The sequence below is a fragment of the Venturia canescens genome, chromosome 1 (genome assembly GCF_019457755.1).
Source record: "Venturia canescens isolate UGA chromosome 1, ASM1945775v1, whole genome shotgun sequence".
NCBI lineage: Eukaryota > Metazoa > Arthropoda > Insecta > Hymenoptera > Ichneumonidae > Venturia > Venturia canescens.
In genome coordinates, this window is record NC_057421.1 from 38235691 (window position 1) to 38254142 (window position 18452).

An 18452-nucleotide genomic window follows, 5' to 3' on the forward strand; every position below is an offset into this window, starting at 1 on the left:
AACTCTTCCGAAGCTGCGATAAATACTTCATCAAAATTCAATTCAGCTCGGAAATGCGGCGAAATTGGAGTGCTCGTTACAACTTTTGGAAGTACTTCTGTCGCCACTGGTAAAATTCGCACTTCGCGAATTTCAACCCAAGCTTTCCGGACGTCATTTAACATCTTCACTCGCCCCAAAAAGACTTCGCCGGTCACCTCGCTGCCCAGAGTATTCAAAGCATTGGTAATATCGCGAATAATCTTAAATTCACGACAAGGATGGAATAAAAAATGGATCTTCAAGATTGCAACGGAACCTTGTAGGACATCATTCCAATTTTCAGAACTGCCCTTGAATTTTCTGTGCGACCATTGGTTGCTGAGATATCGTCGATCAAAGACAAAAGAGTTTTTCATTCAAAGTTCAACATCTCAGCAAAAAATGGTCCTACCCAAGTTTTAAAAAAAGAAAATTGAAGCCTAATAAACCAGCTATCCGGTCCATACCATGGCTTAGTTGAAAAAAATAAATCTACGCTTATGGAATTGATAAAAAAGCATAAAAATTTGCTGTTTTTTTCTCGCACTTTTTCTCAAAATTGCGCACAACATGTAGCTCTGCATTTTTTTCGTCATAAGATCTTGAAATTTGGAAACTTGAAGCTTCAAAATGCGTTTTTTTAGACCTCGATGTGACCATTTTTCACTGAAATACAACATTTTTAAAAATGACTAAATCACGCAGAAAAATTGATATTTAAAACCAAGTTCATGCTTACAGGCACGTCTTCCTCTTACCGGACATAGCTACGGCTTTGCGTAGATTTTTTTTTTATCATTTGGAACCGTTTTGGGGGGCGGCGCGATCAATTTTTTTTTTCACCCATATTAAGGGCCACCCTAATACTCATTGTCAGTTTTAGTCGAAGAGTCATTTTTTGAAACAATTCTTTTGCCATATCTCGTTGCTCTGGTGTGATGAATAGCTTGTCGCAACTCACTTCTCTATTAAAGGTCCTCAGAGTGTGGAAGACACAGATCAAAACTCTCGCCGATTCGAATTCTTCTTTCGAGCAAGTCTTTGTCCTCCATTATACATTTTGTGCTTGACCAAGACGGATGAATTGTTTTAAATGTTTGGAGAAGCCACCTCATACTCTCTGCATCTTATGCATACGGCAACGATTTCGGTGCTCCCTTCCGAATCCTCAACAATCATAAGGTAGACAGGCGCGCGTATATCGAGCAACTTGAATGTCGCATCGATACCAAGAAATTCGAAATACGCTGCCATTGATTGCTTCATTTCCGGTGTTACGAAAAACAGACCTTTCATCTCTCCACCTTCTTCGAAAACATGGCACTCGGCTCCTAGAAAAAATAACACAGCATTCACACATTCATAAATATGGATTTGGTAAACGATATTATATCGTATATCATTTACAAAAATTATGAGTTTCGATCATTTTCATCAGCTGCAGATATTTCCCATCACTGCTGCAGGTAAATGAAAACATGGCCTCACATTTTTTTTGGAATGTCCTGAAAAGTTGAATTTTAAAATATATATATATTAGGGTGATGCAAAAAAAAATCGATATTTTTTTTTCTCGGAGCTCCAACGAAAATCGTTAGTACATCAAAAAAAAGTAAGTTTCCCAAAATTTTAGATTTTTTAAAAATATTTTGGATAGTGCTCAAGCCACTTTTCGATATTTTCCTGGTTTTTTTCTCAAAAATTGCGAAGCAAAAATTTTTTTTTTTGCTATGATAGCAGAAAGTGTTAGTACTCCATGGAATTATAAATCTAATAAAATTTGTTCACTCTCAAAAAAAATTAAATGACTACCTCGCATAATTTATTTCTTTTTTTCCGTATATTTCACTATAAATGATGAGATTAAAAAACGTGTGGCTACAGATAACTATTCTTGTCGTCGTTCCAAAAGAAAGGGTGAATGTACTTTGCAAAAAAATAGTTTTTCAAAATTACATGTTGTAACAAATATTTTTGCGTTTTCTCAAACGATTAGTTTCAATTTTCTTGTATTTTTCATATAGATATATATTTTTATTGACGAAAACTTTTTTCTTGCTAGGACATCGTACAAAAATGACAACATAAAGCTGTGTTTTGCCGAATTTAAATTCTCTTTTTCAAAGTCATGTTTTTCACCGCAGAAGACGTTATACTTTGGGAATTTTCTAGTTTTCCCATTTCCTCTTCTAAAAAGTTGGTGAGTAACGCCCGAAGTTGGTCACCAACGGGGAGCATTGTTGTCGTTTTATTCGTGCTGTGATTGGTCGCTTTGAAATCTCGAATTTAAAGTCCTGCTCTTAGTTTGATAGTTTCAACTGTCAGATTGACAGTTCGTGTATGCGCAGTTGATTATATCAATGAACAGCGTTTAATTACATGGCCCACAGAGAAACAGCACATTCAAATAAAAAAGTATTCGTATTCGAGTGTAAAATAACATAACCCATGTTTTTCAGGCTCCAGTTTTTTTCAGCACGAAAATAGGAAATAATATTTACATTGAATTGAAATGCGAATTGCTTTTTATTTCGTACTTCGAATGGTAATAGATTTATCGTAGGATGATTATGAAAATATACGAATTTTCTCAAGGTCCGAAATTTCGTGTTAATTTTACAAATTTCAGTGACGAGGTCGACGGTTTGTGGTAGTCAAAATCCAGGTCGACTTAATAGTGATTTTTTATGCCCAGATCGACAACAACTACATGGCTTCTGTTGTCTAGGTTGACGACTTCATGTTTTTCGATGCCCAGGATGACGTTTCTACTTCCTGTCTACGTCGACGGCTCCAGATTCCACTATCTAGGTCGACGGCTCCATAGTTTTCAATGTCTAGGTATATTTTTCCTTGGTTTTCGATGTCTAGGTCAACGGCTCCATAGTTTTCGATGTCTAGGTATATTTCCCCAAGGTTTTTGATGTCTAGGTCGACGGTTCCATAGTTTTCGATGTCTAGGTATATTTTTCCAAGGTTTTTGATGTCTAGGTCGACGGCTCCATAGTTTTAAATGTCTAGGTATATTTTTCTTTGGTTTTCGATGTCTAGGTACATTTCTCCATAGTTTTTAACATCCAGGTCGACGACTCCATAGTTTTTTATGTCTAGGTATATTTTTACGTGGTTTACGACGTCTAGGTCAACGGCTCCATAGTTTTCGATGTCTAGGTATATTTCTCCAAGGTTTTTGAAGTCTAGGTCGATGGCTCCATAGTTTTCAATGTCTAGGTATATTTTTCTTTGGGTTTCGATGTCTAGGTACATTTCTCCATAGTTTTTAACATCCAGGTCGACGACTCCATAGTTTTTTATGTCTAGGTATATTTTTACGTGGTTTACGACGTCTAGGTCGACGGCTCCATAGTTTTCAATGTCTAGGTATATTTGTACGTGATTTACGACCTCTAGGTCGACGGCTCCATAGTTTTTAATGTCTGCGTATATTTCTCCATAGTTATCAATGCCTAGGTTTGATAGGTCTCGATATCTAGGTACATTTCTCCATAGTTCTCGATGTCTAGGTATATTTCTCCTTGGTTTTTTATGTCTAGGTATATTTTTTCATAGTTTCCGCTATCGAGGTTGACGGCTCCATAACTTTTGATGTCTAGGTATATTTCTCAACGGTTTTCGATGTCTAGGTCGACGGCTTCATAGTTTTCGATGTCCAGGTGTATTTCTCAATGTTATTTGATGCCTAGGTATATTCCTCCAAGGTTTTTGATGTCTAGGTCGACAACTCCATAGTTTCCGATATCTAGGTGTATTTCTCCATGGTTTCAGATGTCCAGGTATACTTCTCCACAGTTTTCGATGTTTAGGTATGTTTTCATACAGTTTTCACACAGTTTTCGATGCCTAGGTATATTTCTTCATGGTTTTCGATGTCTAGGTCGACGGCGGCCAAGTTTTTGATATCTAGGTCGACGGCTCCATGGTTTTCGAGGTCTAGGAGGTCGACGGTTCCATAGATTTCGATGTCTAGGCCGACGGCTTCATAGTTTTTGATGTCTAGATATATTTCTTCATAGTTTTTGCTATCGAGGTCGACGGCGGCAAAGTTTTTGATGTCTAGGTCGACGGCTCCATGGTTTTCGAAGTGTAGGTCGACGGCTCCATAGCTTTTAATGTCTAGGTATATTTCCCCATAGTTTTCGCTATCTAGATTGATGGCTCCACAGTTTTCGATGTCCAGGTATAATTTTCCATAGTTTTCGATGTCTAGGCCGACGGCTTCATAGTTTTTGATGTCTAGATATATTTCTTCATAGTTTTTGCTATCGAGGTCGACGGCGGCAAAGTTTTTGATGTCTAGGTCGACGGCTCCATGGTTTTCGAGGTCTAGGTCGACGGCTCCATAGTTTTTGATGTCTAGATCGACGGCTCCATAGTTTTTGATGTCTAGGTATATTTCCCCATAGTTTTCGCTATCTAGGTTAACGGCTCCATAACTTTCGATGTCTAGGTATATTTCTCTACAGTTTCCGATGTCTAGGTGGACAGCTTCATAGTTTTCGATGCCTAGGTATATTTTTTCATATCTTTTGCTATCTAGGTTAAGGGCTCCGTAGGTTTCGATGTCGAGGTATATTTGTTTATAGTTTCTGCTATCCAGGACGACGGTTTCATAGTTTTCGATGACCAGGTATATTTCCCCATAGTTTTCGTTATCCAGGTCGACGGCTGCAAAGTTTTTGATGTCTAGGTCGATGGCTCCATGGTTTTCTTGGTATAGGTCGACGGCTTGATAGTTCTCGATGTCTAGATACATTTCTCTACAGTTCTGGACGTCTAGGTCGACAGCTTGATAGTTCTCAATGTCTAGGTATATTTCTTCATGGTTTTCGACGTCTAGGTCGACGGCTCCATAGTTTTTGATGTCTAGGTATATTTCTGTACGGTTTTCGATCTCTAGGCCGACAACTCCATTGTACGAATATTTTTCTATGGTTTTCGATGTCCAGGTATATTTCTTCATTGTTTTCGCTATCTAGGTTGACGGCTCCAGAGCTTTTGATGTCCAGATAAACTCTACGGTTTTCAATGTCTAGGTCGGCAGCCCCATAGTTTTTTATGTCCAGGTATATTTCTGTACGGTTTTCGATGTCTAGATCGACGGCCCCATATTTGTCGATTTACAGACATTAGGGTGTGTCAATAAAAAAATTGTTTTTTGTCTTCAAAGAACATCCTTCAATTGTTCCAGTGTCATAAAATATGATGCCTGTCCAAATTTCAGCCCTTTAAAATATTTTTTAGAGGTCGCTCATCCCGATTCTCTCTGTTTCCCATGTAAATAACCCGGGGAGCACATCGCTGGCGACTTTGGAATTTTGTAACCTGCAGACTGGTCCATGTCTGATCATTCCCAAAACAGGTTTTTGTAGGAAATCGAACGCTCTATAAAAAAGATCTCTTATCATTTGGTAATAAATATTCTCTTTCAACAGTTATTCACTGTCAAAGTTGAACCGATAGTAGATTTTTAACTTTTGCTACTTTTCCAGCCAAGCTGTTAGATTCATCAGAATACATTGCAAGAACTTTTTTAAGAATCACGTCATTCTCATCGAAATTATCTCAAAAAAAATTCAGATTGTCAGAAATTAATAATTTTCTGCTTTCCGAACTCATTGTTTGAAGGCGAATGGCGTTTATTATTTGGAAATACTTTGTAATGTTTACTATGGATGGAGATTCTAAAAGACGTTAGAATTTTTTTAATTCTCTGTCAAATAATTTTTTTATTATTAAAAAAATCGCCTGGAGCTACACCGTAAATGTAGGTCCTATGTTATCGGCGGAACGGAAAGACTTATTGCTTACTTCACTCCACTTCACTTTACGCGTTCGCTTCGGTTGACTTTGCTTTGTTCTGATTTATTAGAAAAAAGTTTAAGGAAGGATTTAAGTGAGTTTGTATCTAAAGATTCGCTGACATTTTTCAAAACTTTCATGTACCCCACGACTTCCTGGGAGTCGATATTTCACTGTGGTCTAACCACAAAGATATAAAGAGAATGTGGAATTTTTTTACAAATCTGAGGGTGGTGAACGGTGTTGCAGAGTGTAGTATTGCGTCAATAGAACGATATAATCATTGTTTAATGAATCATGAGGAACAATTCCAGCATTTTATGAAGGTTGTTCAAGAACACCGCCAACGTTTCCCAGATTGTTAAAAAAAAATCTGAAATGAACATTCTTTTTTTCATATGGGCGTTTGTTATGTTTATTCATTTCTATATGTACGCTTGCAGATTTTCAATAATGCATGCTGTCAAGATGACCCCACTCAATGAAAAAAGTCATTCCCCTCCAAACAATGAATTCGGAATACAGTAAATTATTAATTTATGACAATCTGAATTTTTTTATGAGATAATTTTTGTAAGAATGACGTGATCTTCAAAAAAGTTCCTATAACGTATCGTGATAAATCTAACAGTTTCGCTGAAAAAGTGGCAAGAGACCTTTTTTATAGAGCACTCGATTTTCTACAAAAACCTGTTGTGGGAATTATCTTACATTGACCGGTCCACGAGTTCCACTTCTAAAAAGTTGGTGAGTAACGTCCGAAGTTGGTCACCAACGAGGGGCATTGTTGTCACTTTATTCGTACTGTGATTGGTCGCTGGGGCTTTCAAATTCGGAGTCTTGCTGTCAGTTTCATGTTTACTATCAATTTGGCAGTGGTGTATACGCGAGTGGTTATAAGCTTTCCTTGGGCGCAGCAGCGCTAATAAACCCCTATACGCGCGCTTAAGCGCGCGCTAATATACCCTAGTGTTATAAAAATTAGTAAAATATTTTGACTGAATTTTAATGGAAAATAAATGTAGGCTTATGAATGCGAAATCGCAAAAATGTTAATTCCGAACTCTTTGTTTACAATCAATAACTATTTGAGCTTGTACAGGGAGGCAACTTTGTACAATAGACCTATTTCGATCTTGTTAATTTAATTTTTTTTATCAGTAAAGATTACGAAACCGATATTGGAAGCTTTATGATAAATATTTGCGATTTTGCATCCATTAGTTTCCATTTTTTTCTAACAGAATTTGGTCAAAATATTTTACTAGTTTTTATAACGCACGAGAAATTAGAAAATTCCCAAATTTTAACGTTTTCTGCGGTGAAATATCAGACTTTGAAATAATAAATTTGGCAAAACACAGATTCGTTTGGCACGTTATCATTTTTGTACGATACCCTAGTAAGTTTTCGTGCATAAGAGTGTTTATGTCTATGAAAAATACTGTTACGTCCAGAAGGGACGAACGTAATTGGGAAATTTACTTAGTTTTCGCTGCCACCAACCTACACAAAGTGTAGGATTTTTGAAATGTGAAATATTTAGTAGTTATTTTGTTTGGTCTAAATGAAATTAAAATAATTGGATAATTATGGGAATAACCGAAATACTGCAATATTGAAGTGATTAAGTAATCGAAATAATTTAAGAGATAACGAAAGGGTGCCTATATGGTCCCGTACGGGCCCCGAAGCAGGAGATTGGGTCGCTCAAATAATTATTAACCGGGAAATCAGATTTATTGACATGGAAATAGAAGGTTTGACGAGAACAGAAATAGATGTGAAAAGTATGCGAAAAGGAAAGATACAAAAAGGTTTACATCACACGAACGGGAACAATTCTCCCATTCCGCTCCGCACACAATAACCGGGCCTTCGTTTGACGCCCGGTTCACACACACGCACAGAATTAACTTGGTTTTATGAAGAATAACAAATTGAGAAATAAACTTAACAAAAGGGTGCACGCAAAAGTCTGCAAGACTCGGCAAAAGAACGTCCGTGAGGCAAGGGGCAGTGTGTTGCTCACTTCGCGTTTGTTATCGAAGGTTAAGCTTACGCTCTCTATGCAGTTTCACCGATCTTTCAGGATTTACTAAACCGCCGCGAGTTGCTAACCTACGGAGTTATCCCGAGGGACGACCGAGTGTCGGTTAAGAATCAAACGGAACTAAAGTACAAAAATCCTCGCTACGGCGACGAGAGCTCGAAAGCGATCGTCGTGACGGGGTCTTCAGCATCTCAGCACTTTAGTCGTTCCCATGGATAGGTCCCTCAAACTCGCGATCAGGCGATGCTGATCGGGCGGATTCCGAGGGCTTCCGGCCAGCGGCGACACGAGGCAACGCACAGAGGTCGCACTCAAGGACGCTCCGTTGTCAAGTCGCGCAGTTGTCGGAGGAGGCCGTCGTCACGAACCGCGTATATTGAAATCACACGCGGGACGTGACAATACAGGAAAATTGAAATCAATCACTTGAGAAAATGCGAAAATCATTGTTATAACATGTAATTTTGAATAACTATGTTTTTGCAAAGTACATTCACCCTTTCTTTTGGAAGGATGACAAGAATAGTTATTTGTAGCGCCACGTTTTTAATCTTATAATTTATAGCTAAATATACAGACAAGAAGAAATAAATTATGCGAGGTAGCCTTTAAATTTTTTTGCGAGTGAAAAAATGGTATTAGATTTATAATTCCATGGAGCACTAACACTTCCGCTATGAAAGCAAAAAAAAATTTTTGCTTCGCGATTTTTGAGAAAAAAACAGGAAAATATGGAAAAGTGGCTTGAGCACTATCCAAAAAATTTTTAAAAAATCTGAAATTTTTGGAAAATTACTTTTTTTTTGATGTACTAACGATTTTCGTTGGAGTTCCGAGAAAAAAAAATATCGATTTTTTTTGCATCACCCTAATATATATACAAATTACAACTACACGAAACAAGATCTAATACTAATAACTATAAACACTCACGATGATAACCGGATGCCTGTCGCTACTGACTTGAATTTTTTTCCACCATGAATACACGAATATTTTAGATAATAATATTTTAAATCAGCGTTAAGCTATCTCGTAATACCCCGTTTCCTGCACTTCTCGATAGTTTCGCAATCACGTTTGTAAAAAAAACAGAATTTTTCTTTCCCAAACGCTAAAATTGATTCTTCGAGTTGAGTTATGGAATCGAACTTAGCTCCGACACTAAGCTAAACATTGGATTTTGACTGGGAAAAACTTTTTTGCTAGTAGATGGACGCTCAAAATCACTGGAATCGAGACCGGATTCCTGATCTTCATTGTCTGAGTCATGCTCAGAACTCCCCGATGAAGCTAAATAATTGAGATTACAAATGTATAAATTTGTTTTATATTATAAATTTACCATTTAAATATTAAAAAAGTTTAGAAACACTATATTCATAAAACTACGTTGAACGAGCTTGAGAATAATTTCGTAACGAATTAAATTTAAAAAAGGACAATAAAACAAAACATGAATTGAATATAACTGTGAAAAACTTACACATAATTCCACAACACAACCGCAACACGGTGATTCGTTTATATGCGATTATTTTGGTCCAATCTATTCGACACGTGGAAAAAGTAAGGTTAATAATATAGAACAGCCAAAAAAAGAAAGTTGTATAAATTTCATTACTATTTCTCCTATATATGATAGAGATAAAAAAACTCACCCGTTGAAATTACAGAATAGCCCTAAACTACACTTTCACTTATTTTCTCTACACTGTTTTTACGAAGAAACCGGCGAAAATGAAAAATTTTGAATTACAACAAAATTGTTATTATGTGTTGTAAGAAAAACACACAGCGTCGCTTGAAGAATGCGTTGTGGACTTACCCTTATTAATCTAGCCTTTACCTTAATTTTCCTGTTTGTCACCTGCGAGCGCGCCACTTTGCTTTGCCTCCACAAAGGCCCGCGCCCTGGCGAACCGCCATTTTACGTCATAGTCTTCACCAGTAAGCCATTTTTTTGTGACGCTGTGTGTTTTTCTTACAACACATAATAACAATTTTGTTGTAATTCAAAATTTTTCATTATGTGTTTGTCTAAAAACACACAGCGTCGCTTGAAGACCTGTTTGGTATCTGCTGGTAACAATACTGCAAAACGCTATGTGACTTTTTGGGTGTTCTCCTTACCACTAAATATACGCTCGAATCAAAATACTTTGTCATTTTTATTATTGACTTACATAAGTAGGGATGTCCTTGCGAACGTTTCTGATAATAAACACAAGCCTTCTGGCCTTATAAACTTTATAATTAATAACCGATCTAAAAAATGACTAAACAAATATTATGAAAATGAAGAAGTAACATTCCTTTAAATTTCTCTTTTACTCTGGTCGAAAGTTCTTGAATAATAACTGTGAGCCAGTACCCTGCTTCTGTATTTCCTTGCAGTAGAACTTTTGGAAAGTGCTCCTACTTTTCCAGTTTCCTCTCCCTAGAATTTCATCTATAGGATGGTTCTCCACCCAACCCGCTGAAGCTGATCTAACAGATCCTGGCGACGCTTGGATGCCTGCCTCCTTGAGAACGGACCGAATCCAGCCCCCAATTACCGTTCTCGATGCTGGTCGAGGTACTCCCGTTATTGTGATAAAGCGCTGCGTCAGTTCTTTATTATCTTTCCGTCTATCTTGCGAAATGGAGATTAATCGTTTTGTCCAGTTAACCGGACATATATTTGGATTCGGATGCGGGGTCAGGACCCACCCCGATTGTCTGTGTTCTGCTGAATCCGTTTTCGAACCAAAGATTGGCCAAAGTGTCAACTCGTCACCTGACCAGCTCATATTCTCCTCAGAGATTCTCAGTAAAGTGAGGTCGTGCACTCTTCTGCCCGAGGCTAATAAAAGAATTGCTGCTGTTCGTCTTGAGGCTTCGAACAAGGTGTTTCTGGTCGAGGGCCTGGCTAACCAATCCAATAATGTCTGAGCGTCCCAGATTGGTGTCTTGGGCTTTACTGGACGAGCCATTGCAATCGCCTTGAGCACTTGCCGCAGTAGAGTCTGTTCCGGGACCTTTGGTTGTAACTCGCAAAAGGTGAGAACTGCGGATTTATGTACCAAAATCGTACTGTAGGCTAGATCTTCTTCCAAATATAGTTGCGCCAGGAATCTAGCTATATCTTGCGCTCGCGGCTTTTGCGCGTCGAGACTGTTGTTATCACAAAACTGTAACCACCGTTTTATTGCTGGGTAGTACGTGGACATTGTTGATTTTCTCCAGCGGTCACTCAATAGCCGTCTCTCTGCTTCTGACCAGTCTCTAGTTAACTTTCCCCATCGCCAATTAACCAGGCCTGAAGCGTCAACTGGTCTATTTGAGGTGGAGCTCGGCCTGTCGACAGATCGATCAGATTGTCTGGTAAATTCTGAATTATCGTTGGCGCTTCCAGGGCTCGTGACCGCACATCCGCCATCCAAAATGTCTTTTCCCACTTGGGTGTTATTAAAATATATTTTCCTCTGGCCCTGTTGAGCTGGGCCAACACCCGTGGGATGAGGTTGGGCGGTGGGAAAATCCAACCTAAACGGTAGTCCCACGCCCGGCTGAAGGCATTTGAGTAGAGCGCTGACGGATCTCTGCAGTCGAGTGATACATAATTTTTTACTACTGCCGATCTTTCGGACGCGAACAGGTCGACGTCTGGTTCGCCCCACCGCTGGAAAATCTGTTCCGCCGCCGCTGGTAGCAAATGCCACTCGGGTATCCGTTGTCCTCGTGACAGTCGATCTGCTAGGGAGTTGTACCTTCCCGGGAGATAATGTGCCGATAACGTCATGTTCAATTTGTCTGTCAACTTCAGCAATCTGTGCGTGAGGTTGAGCATATTCAGTGATCGTGTTCCCCCCTCGTTTCGTATGTATGCGACTAACGTCCGGTTGTCCGATTGAATCAGCAAGTGAGAGTTCTCCAGTTCGTGGGCTTGTCTCTGTATCGCTGCATATACTGCGAATAGCTCTTTCAAGTTCGAGTGCCATTTCTTCTGTTCTTTCGTCCATGCTCCCGACATCAAGGTCTCGTTCAGTTGTGCTCCCCAACCCACATCTGATGCGTCGGTTGTGAGGAAATGTGTGTACGGGCTGCGATACAGTGGTTTCGATTCGTGGATCATTTGATGCCACCATTCCAAATCTGCTTTTGCCCTCACCGACAATGCTCGCTTGCCGTTTGATTGAGTTCGACTCAAAATCCTGAGGAAAATCTGTAAATATCGGCAATGTAACCGGCCTCTGGGTATTACGAAGTTCGCAAAATTTAATTGTCCCAGGAGCCTCTGAATCAGCTTCACGCTGCAACTTTGTTTGGCTAGAACTCTTGCAATTGATGTCTCCAACTTTTCTATTTTCTCTTTTGCGAGAAACATCGACTCGGATCGAGTGTTCCAAGTGATGCCCAAGTATTCGAGCTGTTGATTTGGCACTAGTGTGCATTTTCGAAAATTTATCTGCCATCCTAGGGACTCCAAGAGGTTCATGACTTCCGCAGTCTGTACCACCAACTTGTCGCGGTCCCGATGGGCGAGGAGGAAATCGTCTAGGTAGACTAGAACCCGAATTCCTTTGGCACGAAGGATTTCCGCAATCCAATTCGTTAAGGCCGCGAATGTGCGGGGTGCTGACGCTAGGCCAAACGGTAAAGCCGACATTTGTAACAACTTGCCGTTGTAAATTAATCTGAGGTAGCAGCGATGTGACTCCGCGATGGGTACATGGAAGTATGCACTTGAGATGTCGATCTTTGTCATCCAATCCATGGGTTGGAGAAATTCCGGTACCGAAGCGTGCGAAATCAGCTGAAAATGCCTTGTTTTTACGAAGGCGTTCAATCGTCTGAGATCGAAAATCGGACGAAATCCTCCATCGCTCTTCGGTACCACAAACATCTTTGACAGGAAGCTTGGGCTCTTTTCTGTGATCGTCTCCAAGACCCCCTGCTTTATGAGTTCTTTTATACAGTTCGTCAATTCTAGGGAAACTCTGGAACTGTATTTTTTCATCAGTTCCACCGTAGGAAAAACAAGAGGCGGTTTTGCTGAAAAGGGAATACGGGCACCTGAAATGATTTTTAAAGTGAAATTGCTTGCTCCCAGGGATTGCCAGGATGATACAAACTCTTGCAAGCAACCGCCTTTAAACGGCTTTTCTAGTTCTTTATTTCTTGTCTTTGTTACGAAAGGAGCTGTTCGTGGTTTTAGCATCCTTTCCAAATTTCTTTTGGTTGTACCTGAACTTGAGCGTAGGACGCGCATCGTTTGGTTTGTTGCTCTTAGTGTATTGAGAGCAACTAGGTACCGCAGATTCTGTCCCTTGCTTTTTGGGCCTTTGGTTAGTGTCCCTTTTCTCTTTCAGATATCCCGGCGTGTTTAGCCAGAGACCCGTTCCTCCTAATGATTTAATCAATGGCATTAAACAGTTTTGATCAAACAGCTGATCCACACTTGGAGGTACCCTTCTCAGAGTTGCCTGTAAATTTTTATTATTAATTTCAGAGATAATGCGTTCTCTCCTGACCTCTATACATTCCGCTCGTTTTCCACATACCACTTGAAGGATCTGCTCCATATTTTTGTAATTTTGAGAATTTGGACCGAAAAGATCCATGATCTTACTGAAAAGATTATTCGGGGTAAACTCGCTCTGTGAATGGTTCGCCCAATTCACTATCCCTTGCAAGCTAGACCGAAGAATCTCTTTGTGCTCTAGTAAAGCGTTCGTTAACCCCGCCAGCACCTTCTCGGTTGAGGCTAAATAATCCTTACCTCTGTTAAGATGACACATTTCGTCATTGAGTCGGAGCTCTACGAAACCCGGTTTTGCCAAGAAGGACTGGAGGGACTTCGAATATTTAACTTCCTTCCATGCCTCTGTGCCGAAGTGCTGCAGTTTTGTTAGAGCCTCCACTCTATCTTTCGATGCCGTCTTAACGACTTTTTTATTGTCTGTTTCTGTTGCGAATTCCCCAAGATTTAGGTCCTCACCTAAAGCGGGCCTTGTAAGAAACGTCTCGTCCGTTGATTGCACAGCTTCCCGAGCCGCTTGCGACGAGCATGCTGCTTCCACTGGGATGACCTGCGCTAAGATGTTCGTGAGATAGCCCACTTGGTTTATTACCACATCCATTCAAGGATCAATTTTTGGCCTTTTGTTCGGAGGATGCGAAGAATCTCCGTCTGCCTCCGAGTCAGAGGATGAATCGGAGGACGAAGAGTCCGCACTTTCCTTGCGAGGCGTTACTTTGCCGCCTACATCTTGCGCGTCCTTCAAGAAATTCTCCTTTTGAGAATCAATTCCTTCCTGAGTTATCTCAATTTCACTCATGGTTAGTCTCCAACCACTCACGACTAATTTTTCGATCTTCAAAAGGTCGATATTTTTTGATAACGGACGATGAAAATTTCCACGATGTTGTTCTGGTAAGAACACAAAACGCTATGACGTAAAATGGCGGTTTGCCAGGGCGCGGGCCTTTGTGGAGGCAAAGCAAAGTGGCGCCCTCGCAGGTGACAAACAGGAAAATTAAGGTAAAGGCTAGATTAATAAGGGTAAGTCCACAACGCATTCTTCAAGCGACGCTGTGTGTTTTTAGACAAACACATAATGCTTTTTTCGCGACGCGAATACGTTACGATGCTTGCTCTTGCTCAGTATCGCGTACTATCGGACTGCGCATGCGTGGATTCATCAAACGCAGTGGTTCTGTAACGACTAACAAAAGTGTTTACCACAATATCTATATATATAATTAGCCGGACGAATATGGAATGCTTAGTTATCCGGTGGTCGGACAGGTAGCCACTCCGAAATCTATTTCCTCGCGACGATCACAAACGTGTGACGCAACAGTACATGCGTCTATTCGGACCCGCCAGACAACAGTGGTGCTTCAGGTTCGAAGCAGCACATGTATACTAGGGTGGCCCTTAATATGGGTAAAAAAAAAATTGATCGCGCCGCCCCCCAAAACGGTTTCAAATGATAAAAAAAAAAATCTACGCAAAGCCGTAGCTATGTCCGGTAAGAGGAAGACGTGCCTGTAAGCATGAACTTGGTTTTAAATATCAATTTTTCTGCATGATTTAGTAATATTAAAAAATGTTGTATTTCAGTGAAAAATGGTCGTATCGAGGTCTAAAAAAACGCATTTTGAAGCTTCACGTTTCTAATTTCAAGATCTTATGACGAAAAAAATGCAGAGCTACATGTTGTGCGCAATTTTGAGAAAAAGTGCGAGAAAAAAACAGCAAATTTTTATGCTTTTTTATCAATTCCATAAGCGTAGATATATTTTTTTCAACTAAGCCATGGTATGGACCGGATAGCTGATTTATTAGGCTTCAATTTGCTTTTTTTTAAAACTTGGTTAGGACCATTTTTTGCTGAGATGTTGAACTTTGAATGAAAAACTCTTTTGTCTTTGATCGACGATATCTCAGCAACCAATGGTCACACAGGAAATTCAAGGGCAGTTCTGAAAATTGGAATAATGTCCTACAAGGTTGCGTTGCAATCTTGAAGATCCATTTTTTATTCCATCCTTGTCGTGAATTTAAAAAAATAGGAAAAAAAAGGTAATTTATGGTTTTTCAGAAGCTCTCAATGTTGGAAGCCTTAAGAAAAACAATCAATTTTCATCAAAAACTTTCGGAATTTTTTTTTTGTATATTTCAACCTTATTTATGGGAAAAATGTAGAAAAAACTTGGAAATTTTTCATTTTTCATTTTTGTCATGATCATGACTCGTTTAACGTAAAAAACGTGACCCTCAAATTTGATTAATGTTTGATCGGTTGCAACGAAGAAACGATTGGTTAGATCGAAATGTAACTTCGGCAGGGTTTTTGGGGGTATATTCAGCTGTAAATGGCATACTCAACATCAGTCATTTCATGATTATTTGAAATTTGGCTATTGACTTTCTGAAAAACCATAAAATACATTTTTTCCTATTTTTTTTAAATTCACGACAAGGATGAAAGGAAAATTTCATCTTCAAGATCGCAACGGAATCTTGTAGGACATTCATTCCAGTTTTCAGAACTGCCCTTGAATTTCCTGTGCGACCATTGGTTGCTGAGATATCGTCGATCAAAGACAAAAGAGTTCTTCTTAATTCAAAGTTCAACATCTCAGCAAAAAATGGTCCTACCGAAGTTTTTAAAAAAGCAAATTGAAGCTTAATAAACTAGCTATCCGGTCCATACCATGGCTTAGTTGAAAAAAATAAATCTACGCTTATGGAATTGATAAAAAAGCATAAAAATTTGCTGTTTTTTTCTCGCACTTTTTCTCAAAATTGCGCACAACATGTAGCTCTGCATTTTTTTCGTCATAAGATCTTAAAAAGAGAAACCTGAAGCTTCAAAATGCATTTTTTTAGACCTCTATACGACCATTTTTCACTGAAATACAACATTTTTAAAAATTACTAAAGCATGCAGAAAAATTCATATTTAAATCTAAGTTCATGCTTACAGGCACGTCTTCCTCTTACCGGACATAGCTACGGCTTTGCGTAGATTTTTTTTTATCATTTGGAACCGTTTTGGGGGGCGGCGCGATCAATTTTTTTTTCACCCATATTAAGAGCCACCCTAATGTATACCACAAATCTCTGGTACCTGTAGTCCGAAATTTTAAAAATATGCCGAAAACTCTCGCATATCGATATCAAGCGCTTATGTGTTTGAGGCTAAATCAATGGACGTTTTCTACAAAGTTTTTGTACATAGGGCATCAAATTTCCGCAGGGCAAACAGTAACAATCCAGAATCTGCAAACAGCTCATCTGTTCGACTCACTTTTGAGCGCAACTGACATTGATCAGGGTCAAACTTTCGAAACGAACGAAGTGAAGATCCACGGAACTTCTTACAAAAAAAAAGAAAATCGTTTTGCTACGAGATGAAGAATATTCTCTACCGACGTTTGGTGAAATTCAGAACATTTATGTTCTGAAAGAGATAATTTTTTTCGTTCATGTGCCGCTGAGAATATTAAACCTAGGAAAAAAAAGGTTAGGACAAGTACATTGATGATCCCTCGTTTGTTGATAATTCCATCCATGAAAAAAACTTTAAAACAAAATTTTTATAAAAAATGGGCAAAAAAATTATTTTATAAAAAAAATACAGAACGATTCGAAAAAAATTTCACAAATCTTGAAAAAACATTATCTTTAAAAAAAACTAAACTGTATCTATTTTTTAAAGTGTTAAAAGAATCAAATAACAAGTAAAAAATAAAAACCGAAAAATCGCGCTTGAAATCATTTTGGAAACCGATGCCTCATTCTTCTTATTTGATTCGAAGGGCTAAATCAACTAAAGAAATTCCATCTAATTTACGTACAGCATTAAAATTTATTATATCAATTCGAGGCCAAGTATTTTCTAATAAATTGAAAAAAGTTACCATTTGAGTTCCGTGCAGCACTAAAATTTATGATATCAATCGAAGGACAAGTAATTTATGAGTAACTCCAAATTTCAACATTATGGAACTGTTTTAAGAAGCTTTTAAATCCAAAAAAATCACATGCAAGCTAGTCATTTCTTACTCTATGATGGCAGAGACAATCGATTTTTTTCAGACTTTCAGGAGCTACTGATATTATTCACAATATTCGACGTCGATTGGATCGATAGAAATTATGTTTAAATATGAGTTAAAAGTACTTGTCCGGCCCATCACTTTTGTTTAAATCAAATAAAAATCAATCATAAAAAAACGAAACTGTACGGGAGAATCCGGTTAAAAATTTATTGAAATGCGATTTAGGTTAGTTATAGCGAATGAAATTCGTTCGCTGGAAGAAGTGAGAAGTAAACACTGCCGTCATAGCAATACAAACTGGGGAGTTATTTTGGAACCTTCAACATATTTAATGTGCAAAATGTTTTTTATTTATCGATGCACAATAACATCCTTTGTATATTACAGGACAATTTGTTTCCATTCTTATTAAATTAGTGCAATTAAGAGAAAATTACTTGAAGATAACTCTCTAAATTCCCTCTGCATGAATATTTGTGCTCCAATAGTTCTAAAAAAGCCCTGATTTTTATTTAAATATAATAAGTTTAATGGAAAGTGATGGGCCGGACAAGTACTTTTAACTCATATTTAAACATAATTTCTATCGATCCAATCGACGTCGAATATTGTGAATAATATCAGTAGCTCCTGAAAGTCTGAAAAAAATCGATTGTCTCTGCCATCATAGAGTAAGAAATGACTAGCTTGCATGTGATTTTTTTGGATTTAAAAGCTTCTTAAAACAGTTCCATAATGTTGAAATTTGGAGTTACTCATAAATTACTTGTCCTTCGATTGATATCATAAATTTTAGTGCTGCACGGAACTCAAATGGTAACTTTTTTCAATTTATTAGAAAATACTTGGCCTCGAATTGATATAATAAATTTTAATGCTGTACGTAAATTAGATGGAATTTCTTTAGTTGATTTAGCCCTTCGAATCAAATAAGAAGAATGAGGCATCGGTTTCCAAAATGATTTCAAGCGCGATTTTTCGGTTTTTATTTTTTACTTGT

The 18452-nt window shown here is 38.5% G+C and overlaps 1 protein-coding gene across 1 annotated transcript; it reads right to left on the bottom strand.

Annotated features, from left to right (window-relative positions):
- Positions 1-10046: 10046 nt before the first annotated feature.
- LOC122406082 (uncharacterized) lies at positions 10047-14259 on the bottom strand. The gene is made up of 2 exons (XM_043411300.1): positions 13124-14259; positions 10047-12952 (listed from the first exon to the last, which is right to left on the bottom strand). The coding sequence occupies exons 1-2, from the start codon at positions 14017-14019 to the stop codon at positions 10225-10227; spliced, it is 3624 nt and encodes a 1207-aa protein (XP_043267235.1). The 5' UTR covers positions 14020-14259; the 3' UTR covers positions 10047-10224.
- Between the last annotated feature and the right edge of the window lie 4193 nt (positions 14260-18452).

Coding starts and splice junctions, on each gene's coding strand:
- LOC122406082 (XM_043411300.1), bottom strand. CDS start 14,019: ATGGATGTGGTAATAAACCAAGTGGGCTATCTCACGAACATCTTAGCG. Junction 12,953..13,123: donor CGTCCTACGCTCAAGTTCAG/GTACAACCAAAA, acceptor AAATCATTTCAG/GTGCCCGTATTCCCTTTTCA.